At 57.8% G+C, this 11,366-nt stretch overlaps 1 protein-coding gene across 1 annotated transcript; it reads right to left on the reverse strand.

Moving 5' to 3' along the window:
* Positions 1-3,687: 3,687 nt before the first annotated feature.
* On the reverse strand, positions 3,688-6,726 carry TGOLN2 (trans-golgi network protein 2). Its single transcript, XM_063175429.1, has 4 exons — positions 6,613-6,726; positions 4,910-6,258; positions 4,311-4,394; positions 3,688-3,818 (listed from the first exon to the last, which is right to left on the reverse strand). Exons 1-4 carry the CDS (start codon positions 6,689-6,691, stop codon positions 3,813-3,815), a joined length of 1,518 nt encoding a protein of 505 aa, XP_063031499.1. The 5' UTR covers positions 6,692-6,726; the 3' UTR covers positions 3,688-3,812.
* Between the last annotated feature and the right edge of the window lie 4,640 nt (positions 6,727-11,366).

Consider the following 11,366-nt stretch of genomic DNA (forward strand, 5'->3'; position numbering starts at 1 on the left):
CCATGGAATCTGTCATGCAGAGGCAAAGCTGATGTGTTTGCTTGGCTGGTGCCCTGCCCATAAGGAAAACACCTGCTGTGAGATCAGCCCAGGTTCAGCTGTTTGCCCAGGAGGCCGTGCAGGACTCCTTCCGGGAGAGGAAGATAAGATCAAACAAACCCGGGGAGGTTAATGGGGTTTGCAGGCTAGGGGGGCAGAGCGGAGCTCAGGGAGGGGCTGCAGCAGTGTTTCACAGAACCCAGGAGGGGCCTGGAGTGCCTGCAGGAGCATTTCACAGAACCCTGGAGGGGCCTGGAGGGGCTGCAGGAGCCTTTCACAGAAGCCTGGAGGGGCTGCAGGAGCGTTTCACAGAACCCTGGAATGCTCTGGGCTGTAAAAGCCCCAACACCACCAAGTCACCAGTGCCCCGTGTCCCCAGGTGCCACATCCACACAGCTGCTAAAAGCCCCCAGGGATGGGGTCTCCACCCTGGCACAGCTTGAGGCCCCTTCCCCACATCGTGTCCCCTGTCAGCTGGGGGAGAGCTGCACTCTGCAGAGCAGCAGGAGGGCGGAAGGGCACAGCCCAGCCCTGTGCCCACTTTCACCCAGTTTCTCATGCATGAGAGCTCCTCCGCCCTCGGGGCCTCTCTGCTGAGCTGCCTCTATCACAGTGTCTCAATCCTGCCCCGATAAGAGGGCCCAGCCCAGCTGGCAAAGCGTTCCTGATTTTATTTGGCATTATTTCCACCCGTGGACTTTGGCTCGGGGGCAGCCACCCCCGCGTGGCCCCACGGGCACTGCCCAGCCCTGGGGTGCCCCCGGTGCTTCCTGCACCAGGACAGGACCTGTCCCGCCTGCCAAAGCCCTCTGAGACCCGGGTGGGAGCAGGCAGGGGGCTCCTGAGATTTGGGGGTTCACCCCAAGCACACAGAGCCGTGCTCTGAGCCCCTGGCAGCAGGGCTGGCAGCTGGGGGGTCTGTAAGGTCTCTCCCAACCCCACATCCCCATGGGGATTTTCCTTTGATCCCCCATTTTCACCCTTATTTCCTGCTGCAAGCTGTGAGTAAGGCATTCCCAGGAAAACCAGGGGCTGTCCCTGCTGCCAGGGGAAGGCAGGATTCGCTCCTGGCAGGGAAAGGAGGGACTTTATCCCAAACCCTCCCCGGAGCGCCCTCAGCGCGCCCCGGGCACCTTCTCCTCCTGCTCCACACCTCTCCAGCGGCCGCTCCAACCAGCTGGGACACGCCGGCATTGCCCTCTGGGGCTCTCTGCAGGACAAGGCAGAAATCCCAGGGCAGAGCTCAGGACTAAGCTGTGTCCAGAGCAGTTTAATCTCCTCTTGGGCCCTGACCTGAGAGCACCCAGCGGAGCTGGGCTGACACTAGGCCCTGGAAAGCAGACTGGAAACTTCAAATCCGCTCTGGCCCGCACCTGTCTGGGCTCCTTCCGGCCGCACACGGGGCTCTGAGCACAGACAGCTCCACAAAAACAGGGCTTTTTGTAAAAAAATCTTATTTTGCATAAAGAGGAGCCACCCTGCACCTTTGGTGCCAGGTGTCAATGAAAACCGTGCAAAGAACGTGCAAGAAAAACAAAACCAAGAAAGAAGTGAAAACTCAACCTTTTGTGTCTTTTTTAATCCATTTACTGATTTCACCACACAGAAAATTAAAAAAAAAACAAAACAAAACAAAACAGTACAAAGAGCTGTAAAAAATTCTGATCCTTCCAAGAAGCAAGGTGCATTGCACTGCAGCAGAAAACAAATCATGTGCTGGCTCAAGCCTAAACAGTAGGAATATTTGGCAAAAACCCCTCTGTACCAACAGACACATGTGTCCAAAGGGAAAAGGTCCTGTGCACCTTGATCCCTTTGGGACACGTGGCACAAACACCATAAACCTCAACAAAGTGGAGCAGCCCCAGGGCTTTGGGGCAGCCCAGGCAGAACACAGCAGCCTCAGAAGTGCTGGTGGGGAGATTTTGGGGGAAAACGCCCCAGTTCAGCCTGCTGTGAGCCCTGCCTGTCCCCAGACCCTGAGGTGTGTCCTCACCACCCCAAGGAATGCTCGGCTCAGCCTGGGATCGATGCTCCAGGTCCAAATGATCCCCTGCCCTGCTGGCAGCAGGGTGGGATTCCAGCCTGGAGCAAGAGAGGGTTTGAAACAGCTCCCAGGACAGAAAAGCAGGTAGAAGGTGAAAAAATAAAAAGCCTTTCTAAATTATTATTCAATTAAAAAACCCACACAGCAGGACGAAGCCAGCGTAGAGCACTCACACTCCAAAAAGCACACACACACACACACACACACACACTGCAAACCCCGGGCCAGAGCAGCACACGGAGCCCCACACGCTGCAGTCTGCGCCCCTGCTGTGCCCAAAAGGCAGAAGTGCCCCCTCCCCAAGGGGCTGACCCCAGCCTGGCTGGTCCCCCAGGGGCTCTGCACCAGGAGGTTCCCACCCTTTCCCCCCAGAGCTGCATTCCCAGCCCTGTTTCTCTTTCCCTCCCTCCAAACACCTCCTGCGAGTCCTTTCAGCACCCTGGGTGTTTCCTAGGGGAACCCTGAGAACTCTTCAAAGCCAAGAGAGTTGGGGCTTGCCAAGAGCCAGCAGAAAGGGACAGGATGGTTTCAGGGTCTGCAGAAGGCCAGCCCCTCTCTCCCCTCTTGGAATGAACCGTTAGCAAATCAAAACTAGAGCTGCAGCTTTCACAGTGACCAGGAAACAGCTCTGCCCTTGTCCAGGGTGCCCACAGGGCGAGGAGCCGATTGTTCCCAAGCCTGGCAAGGCCAGAAAATTTTAGTTTAATTTTTTAACCATTTAACGGGAATTTAACCATCCTGGGACTCTTCCATGCAGTCAGTGCAGGAGTGGCACACGCCTGGCACCCGATGTGGCGCAGCTGGAGCTCTGGGCTCCTCACATCCCTTTTTTTCTGGGAAAATCTAAACCAGGAGCTAAGCAGGTGCTTTGTGCCCTCTCCAGAAACATCCCAGCTTGCAGAAACCTGTGGGGAGCAGAGCTGCAGGAATGAAAACCTCACAGGTGTAAGCGGGGCACCAACCCTTGGGCTGACCAGCACCAGTCCAGCACTGGAGGGACTGGGAGCCTCCCTCATCCCAAACCCCTCAGGGATTGGCATTCCCTCCTTCCTACACCTGACCAGGGCAGGAAGCAACGCTCCCATCTGAATCCCTGAGCCAACAGGGCACGGATTGCCCAGCCTGACCCCCTCCTCCACCACCACACCACCACCAACACCCCCAGTGTGCACAGCTGAATCGGGAGCACTGGGAGGGAAGAGACCTGCATGGAGCACGAGGGGTTTGAGCTACAAAAACTGCTTCAGCACAGCCAGAGGTGCGTGTGAGAAAGGGAATCTGGGTGTGAGGCTCATCAGGGAGAGAAACCCCAAACCTGAGCCAGTGCTGGGCCAACGCCAAACAAGAGAAGCCAGGTGCTCCCAACCTGAGCAGCCAAACCAGCAGGTGGAGAAGGAGGGGCAGCAGGAGACCGAGGCAGCTCCGTCCCCAGGAAGGGACAGTCCCGTGGCTCATTGTGCAGCAGATCCTCAATTCCCCCCAAAAGGAGGGGTCAGTCCAGCAGATGGCAAATCCCATGGCACTGGGACACAAATCCTGGGTCTGGCTCTTCCAGCAGCCAGACGCCCAGGGGGAAAACAAGGCAGCTGGGAAAGGAGCAATTCAGGGAAGTGAGAGGTTTTATCAAGGTGCAGGTGCAAAACAAAAAGCGTCTGCCCTCCTTCCTCCCCGTGGGCTGGAATCCAGCTGTGGCAGCACTGCATCCCCGCCATCCTCTGAGCAGGAATCAGATCTGGAAAGGCAAAAGGAGAGGCTGGGACTGCCTGAAAGCTCACAGTTACTCTGCTGCTCCCCAGCTTGAGAGGGCTGAGAAGCTCCCAAAGCAAGCACGAGCTCCTGCCTTTGCTTTCCTAACTTTGCTATGCTAGAAAACAGTTACAGGCACATCTGAAGGGCAAGAGGTGGAACAAGGTCTCAAGGGAGAAGAAAGGGATTTCTCCACAAATCCTACCCTTTTCCCTCTGAAATCCTCTCTGACAAGTCATTAGATCAGTGACAAAGTCATCCAGCCCAGCCCAGCTCCCATCTGTGCCCTGGGGCAGCTCTGCCAGCACTCCTCAGTCTCACTTTCTCCATTTCCTGGCAAAACCCTGTTTCTGCACCAAACTGGGCTTCCCAAGCTGCCTCACCTGGGCCTTTGGGACCCTTTCTAATGCAAAGGGACAATATTTTGTGTTTCCAACACCCACCAGGCACACCAACCCCATTTTGGGCTGGCTCTCACCTTCTGATCCAGTCTCTGATAATCACCAGATTTGGGCCGCCGACCAGTTTTGGATCTTTTTCCTTCCAGAGCAAAAGCAATGATCTTTGGAGAGAGAAAAACAGAGACAGGGTGAGTGGAACAGCAGCTTCCAGCACAGGCTCACCTCTGGATTCTCATTTTCCTGCTCCCACAACCCTTTTCCTCTGACCAGGCACTTGAAACATGTAAATGCCAGCACTCAACCATTCCCAAGACGGATAATGAGGTTTGCCAACAAGCAGAAAACAGTAAGAATTTGCTTTTTTTTTTTTTTCTGTCCTCCCTCAAAACAGCTTTATGTGAGGAAAAACAACCCCAACCTTGTAATGCTGCTACAGAAATCTGTCAGGAGGAAACTGTCAGAGATAAGACGGAGGGATCCACACCCCTTTGTGGTTTGCACCTCTCAGCTGGAAACCAGCAGCAGAGCTGAGAACACCCAGTTGCCACCACATCCAGCCCCATTCCTGGTCACAGGAACCCTCCCGTGCTGTGGGACCACAGGAACGTGGGCCAAACTGGGAGATACTGGTGTGGAAGCAGTCAGGAGGAGGGGAAAGGGCTGGCAGGGCGCTCACCTTGCGTTTGTTGTGGTAGGCCACGTACAGGGCTGCCACAATGACAGCTGTGGTCACCAGGTAGGCAAAGAAGTGGCTGCTCTCCGAGCGGGGCCTGGGCAGGGAGGGGACACTCCTGTCCCTGTCCTGCTCCTGGGAGGGGTCGCTGCCCTCCTCAGCCTTGGCCGCCTCCTCCAGGGCGCTCTCGTCGTTCTCCAGGGAGCTGTCGCCGTCCCCAGCGGGGGCAGCAGAGTGTGGCACGGCGCTCTGCTCCTCCTGGGAGGCCTGAGCACTGTCCTGGCCGTGGGGCTGCTCGCCAGCAGCACTGCCCTGGCTCTCAGCCGGGGGCTGCTGCCCTCCTTGCCTGCTGGCCCCGTTTGTGCCAGCCTGGTTTCTGTCATTGTTGTCCTGGTTGGTGCCACTCTGGGTATTGCCCTGCTCCTGGTTGGTGCCATCCTGGTTGGTGTTGTCCTGGGTGTTGCTGTTCTGGTTGGTGATGCCATTTGTGTTCTCGCTGTCCTTGCCATCAGTTTGCTTGTTGTTGTCGCCCTGGTCCTTGTTGCTGCTGTTCTGGTCGGTGCTCTGCTTGGTGCTGCCATTTGTGCTCTCACTGCTGTTCTTGCTCTTGTCATTCTTGCTGTCCTGCTCCTCGGTGCCCCCTGCCTGGCTGCCAGCCTGGCCGTTCTCGTTGACACTGTTCTGCTGATTGTTTTCACTCTGGCTGCCGCTTTCACCGTTAGTGCTGGTCGCTGTGCTGCCCTGGCCACCAGTGCCACTGCTCTGGCTGCCTGTGCCTGCAGTGTTGGACTCTTTACGGCTCTGGCCATCACTGCCCTGCCCATCACTGCTGGTCCCTGCATTGCCCTGGCTAACACCGCTGGTCCCTGCCTCGCCCTGGCTGACAGGGCCACTGCCTGCCTTGCTGCCTGCATTGTCCTGCCCCTCACTGTCTGTCTTGCCTGTGTTACCACTGTCCGTGTTACCACTGTTGCTGCTCTGGCTTCCACCTCCTTGTCCCCCGCCTCCTCCATTGCTGGTTTCATCACTGCCTTTTGCACCTTGGCCCTCCTGAGCAGTCTCTGTGTCGCTGCCATTCTGTGACTCCTCTTCCTCTTTCTTTTTCTTCTCCTTGTCGTCGTCGCTGCCGTTTCCAGTCACGCTGTTGTCCTGCTGTTTGTTCGCCGTGTTTTCACCCGTGTTGGTCCCGCCGCTCGTGTCTGGTTGGGCGTTGCCATTGCCGGAGTTACCGTTGTTTTGCTGCCCGTTTCCATTCCCTGGGGCTGTGTTCGCGGTGTTGGTGTGTTCCCCGTTGTCACCTGCTCCGGCTCCCTGAGACACCCCGGGAGATCCGCCGTTCTCCTGCGAGGCGTCTGCAGTGGCAAACACGGGAGCACGGTCAGGGGGCACCGGGGGGAGACCCCGAGAGGGGCGGCGGGACCCGGGGGCCACGGCACCGGAGCGGGGGAGCCCAGAGGGGAGCACGAGGACGGGAACCTCGGGGGAGCGGGGGTTACCGAGGGCGGAGGGGGCACCCCGGTGAACCCGGGGGGAACGGAGATCAGGGGTTACCAAGAGTGTGGGGGGGGGAACCCTCGGTGACCGAATGCGGCGGAACCCCAAGGGCAGAGGAAGCCCCCAAACCGAGCGCGGTGCCTCACCCCCCCCCGGCCCCAGGGTTTCGGTGCCCCCTCCCGCCCCCGCGGCAGTGTCCCGGCGCGGCGTACCGGCGGCGCAGAGCCCCAGGAGCAGCAGGAGCAGCACCGAGAGCACCGAGAGCAGCGGCAGCGCCCGCGGGGCCTCCATGGCGGGCGGGCCCTCAGCGCCGGCTCGGTCGCTTCCGGGCGCGGCTCTCGCGAGAGCGGGGAGGGAGCGGAGACGGAAGTATATTTGCATATTTGGGCGGAGCCTATTTGCGCGGGGCGGGACTTGCCGAGGGGCGGGGTTATGGGCGTGACCGTGTGTGGGGCGGAGCTTGTTCCGTTTGCGGGCGGGGCTTGGGATCCCCTTTGGGAGGCGGTTGGCGCCCTCTGGCGGTCACAGCCGAATTTTGGGGTAAAACCGAAGGGTTTGGGGTAAAACCCACCGGTCCGGGTCTGTTTCCCGGCCCTGAGAACCCGGGGCGGACAGTCAATGAGAGAGGCAGTGACTGCAGCCCCAGACCAGCTCTGGAGTGGGCGAGGCTGGGGACAGCCGGCAGGAAATCAGGGCTGCTTTCTTTTCCTTTTCCTTTTCCCCTTCCCTTTCCTTTCCCCTTTCCTCCAGGACAAGCTCTGCAGAACCTGCTGGTTTTGGATAACCCGCTCTTTTTCGGGTATTATTTTATATTTTTTATTATTTTGTATTTTTTTAATACCCTGTTGTTTTTCAAATATTTAAAATTTTTTGGATACCTGTTACTTTTCAGATGCTGCTTCGTTTTTTGGATAACCTGTTGTTTTTCTTTTTTGGCCCAGGCAGGCTTGTCTTGTTCCACAGCAGCGATTCCCAGCGGAGCAGGAAACTGTCAGCAGGCACCCAGGACTGCTCACTTCTTTCAGTTTGTCTGGTTTAGACGGTTAAATCTCCCTTCTCCGGGCTGAATATCCAGGACTCTGTCTCCAGCAGCGATCACACTCTTCCCTGGGTCCATGGCCCGCTGCAGTTTCTCCTGAAACAGAGGAAAAACACCACATGGAAACCAACACAGAGAATAATCCTGCTTGGAGTGTGGCGGGAGATGCGGCTGAATTTCTCCTCTCATGGTTTCTTTTTCCCGATCCCCGGGGAATCTCAGCTCCATTCAGCACATTCCAGCAGCCCCTGCTGCCCGTGCCAGCCTTCCCAGGGAGACCAGAGCAGCTGGCCCAGCGCTTTTTGGGGGATTTCAACAGAAAACCGAGGCTGTTTCTCATGCTCGGCTCCCACCCGCCCCCTGGAAGTGCAGAGCGGCTGAGCTCGGGCCGAGTTTGTGCCCATGGGGTTGGGATTCTGCCCCAAGCGCCGTGGGCAGCGCAGGGTCCAGCACTGCTGAGGATGAGGAGGAGCAGTGACCTCCCCTCGCCTCCTGTCCATGGATCCCGGGGTACCCCAGGCCGGGAGGGACCCCAGGGTGCAGCCCCAGGACCCCCAACACCTGAGCCCGTTCTCACCTGGGCACAGCTCCATCCCACCTTCAGCTTTGGGGCGCCCCCTGCTCTCACCGATCCCCGCAAATTCACTTTTTGGGGATGGCTCTGTCCCGGAGCAGGCCGGACGCGCAGATCTGGCCCTAATTAGCGCTAATTGGGGTGTTTGCGCCGCTGTCCCGAGGTCTGGTGTCAGGATAATAAAGTCCTCACCTCGCCCGACGTGTCCGCATCCCCCAGCCCGCCCCGTCCCCCCCGAGGGCTAATCTGCTCGGGATAAAGGATCAAAAGGAGGAACAATTAGCAAATGGAAGAATTTAATGACGCTAATTAAAATGTATTAAGTGTAGCCAGTGCCTCTGCAGCAGCTGCTCTGGCAGGAGCCCCGAGGACAGCGCGGGAGCCGCAGCCTCACCCCGGACATCTGGCCCCGAGAAGGAGAAAAGGGGTTTGGAGCAACCTCGGAGCCCGTGCTGCAGCCCCTAATTAGCTCCATCTCGGCAGGAGACCCCCGGGACCTCATTAGGCTTTTCAATTAGTGCCCGGCCAGCCTGCAGGGGGGCAGGGCTGCGACTAAACCAGCGGGAGGGGGTGGCAGGAGGAGCCCCGCGGCCAGAAGAGAGCCGGGAGAGCGCCCAAGGTGTCCTTGGAGCAGCCTGGAGAGCGCCCAAGGTGTCCTTGGAGCAGCCTGGAGAGCCCCAGGTTCGCCCAAGGTGTCCTGAGAGAGCCTGGAGAGCGCCCAAGGTGTCCTTAGAGCAGCCTGGAGAGCCCCAGGTGCTCCCAAGGTGTCCTTGGAGCAGCCAGGAGAGCGCCCAAGGTGTCCTTAGAGCAGCCAGGAGAGCCCCAGGTGCTCCCAAGGTGTCCTTGGAGCAGCCAGGAGAGCCCCAGGTGCTGCCAAGGTGTCCTTAGAGCAGCCAGGAGAGCCCCAGGTGCCCCCAAGGTGTCCTTGGAGCAGCCAGGAGAGCGCCCAAGGTGTCCTTGGAGCAGCCTGGAGAGCTCCAGGTGCTCCCAAGGTGTCCTTGGAGCAGCCAGGAGAGCTCCAGGTGCTCCCAAGGTGTCCTTGGAGCAGCCAGGAGCCCCAGGTGCTCCCAAGGTGTCCTGAGAGAGCCTGGAGAGCCCCAGGTGCTCCCAAGGTGTCCTTGGAGCAGCCAGGAGAGCCCCAGGTGCCCCCAAGGTGTCCTTGGAGCAGCCAGGAGAGCCCCAGGTGCCCCCAAGGTGTCCTTGGAGCAGCCAGGAGAGCCCCAGGTGCTCCCAAGGTGTCCTTAGAGCAGCCAGGAGAGCCCCAGGTGCTGCCAAGGTGTCCTGAGAGAGCCTGGAGAGCCCCAGGTGCTCCCAAGGTGCCCCAAAAGCTCTCCTGGATCCCCTTTGGGCACATCCAGAGAGCCAAACCCTGCTGGAGCATCCCAGGCCTCCCTCATCCCGTGCTGCCGGCTCCATTTCACCCCCCAGCTCTGAGGAGAGGTTAAATCATAAGGAACATCACCCAAAACCTGTCCAAAGCTGCGTGGAGCCACCAGAGCTCTTGGTCACACCATCCCAAATGGAAATACGCTGGATTTTTTCAGGGTTTTTTCCTACAACAAAGAGTTTCCCTCTTCTAGAACCAGGGAATGGTTTAGGTTGGAAGGGACCTTAAAGGACAAATCTAATCCCCTCTCTTGGGCAGAAATAGCTCCTGTATCCCAGAGGAGAATAAAATGAAATAAAAAACATTTTCCATGGGCAGCCACTGTGATACCTGCATTTTCACCCCTGTGGGCAGACACACCCTCTGTATTCCAGAGGACAATAAAATCCAGAAAGGACCCAATTTCTGTGCACAGCCACCCTGAATCCTGCATTTTCACACCTGTGGGCAGACACAGCTCCTGTGGGGGCACTCCAGAGGACAATAAAACCCAAAAAGGACCCAATTTCTGTGCACAGCCACCCCGAATCCTGCATTTTCACACCTGTGGGCAGACACAGCTCCTGTGGGAGCACTCCAGAGGACAATAAAACCCAAAAAGGACCCAATTTCTGTGCACAGCACTGCTCCCCTGTGTCACCTCCTGCCCAGAGCAGGGCCTGGGCACCAACAGCCCCTGGCAGGGCTCACCCCAGCCCCAGAGCAGCACCAGGCAGTGGAACAGATGTTCCCTGTCCCTATGGGAAAGCTCTGAGTCAAACAAAGGAATATTCTCCTGCTGAAGCCCAACATCTGTCTGGGGCTGTCTGGCTCTGGCTGGGGTTTAATCCCTGTGACAGGGCTCTCTCCATGCCTCTAATGCCCCATGAAATCCAATCCAAGGGGCTGCTTGTGCACAGCCTGCTCCTGGTGCTGGGGAGAGCGGGGCCGGGCGTCCTCCTCACCAAAAATCACTTTCTTTGGAATGGTTTCTCTCAAAAAAGCTCAATTTTGGCTCTTTTCAGGCAATGGCCACGCACGCTCTGGGTGCACCCTAATCCCCTCAGCCCCAGCTGTGTGACACGTGGCTGCTCCTCCCCAGCTACAGGCCAGAATTCACACAGGTTTTCCTCTCTGAAAGCGAGAAATTTAAATAATTTGGAAATTTAAATAATGGAAGCACCTCCCAGATCTTGGCTCTGGCAGCTCTGGGAGGCTCCAAGCTGGCGGTTCCAGCTGCCCACATGATGGTCCTGGGCTGGACAGAGCAGCCGCGCTCCTGCTGGAGCTTCCACAGGGTTTTGGAGCTGGCCCCAGGTGTGTCCCCAGGGCTCAGGTCAGTGTCCATAGCTGGGGCCCGGTTCAGGTGGGGGTTTTTGGAGTTCTGCCCAGCTCTGGTATGAAAATCCTCCAATCCAGGTGTTTCCTGCTGCAGATATGGATGCCAGCACCTCTCACATCTGGAAAACACAGACAGATCCTCCTCATAAATTAACTCCAGGCAGGTGCAGCTCCAGGTCACTCTGCAACAGAGACAAAATAGTGAGTTCTGGGGGGAAAATTGAGGTTTTTTCCTGCTGAAATACAAGGAGAGGAAGAGTCCTGATACACCCAGGTATGGAGCTGACTGAGGACCCCAAATGGGCTGAAATTCCATTGAGTTGGTTTTCTGTTGGTTGTTTTTCATGCCTGGTTAGGAAGAAGCGGCGCCAGAGCACCCAGTACACACCAGTAACTCCCAGTCCCCGGTTTCTCAGGCACTGTTTCACCCAATTTCCCCTGTCCTGATGCCTGGGTGACTCTAGCAAGCTGTACCCTGTTGGTGGCACCCCAAAATCCCCCTGAGCCCATGGCCACAGCTGTTCAGGGATGCTGGAGCTCGGGAGCAGGAATTCCATCCCGAGGTGTTTTCCAGGAACACTGGCAGAGGAAAAGAGGTGAGCGCTCCCCACACAGACCACACTCACACCGCCGGCTGCAGCTGCAG

The sequence above is a fragment of the Melospiza melodia genome, chromosome 23 (assembly GCF_035770615.1).
Source record: "Melospiza melodia melodia isolate bMelMel2 chromosome 23, bMelMel2.pri, whole genome shotgun sequence".
Taxonomy (NCBI): Eukaryota; Metazoa; Chordata; class Aves; order Passeriformes; family Passerellidae; genus Melospiza; species Melospiza melodia.

Excerpts from the sequence above, each read along its gene's own strand:
- TGOLN2 (XM_063175429.1), bottom strand. The coding sequence starts at position 6,691 with ATGGAGGCCCCGCGGGCGCTGCCGCTGCTCTCGGTGCTCTCGGTGCTG. Across the intron at positions 6,259-6,612 it reads CCTGGGGCTCTGCGCCGCCG|ACGCCTCGCAGGAGAACGGC; the intron begins GTACGCCGCGCC and ends TTGCCACTGCAG. Across the intron at positions 4,395-4,909 it reads CCTACCACAACAAACGCAAG|ATCATTGCTTTTGCTCTGGA; the intron begins GTGAGCGCCCTG and ends CTCTCTCCAAAG.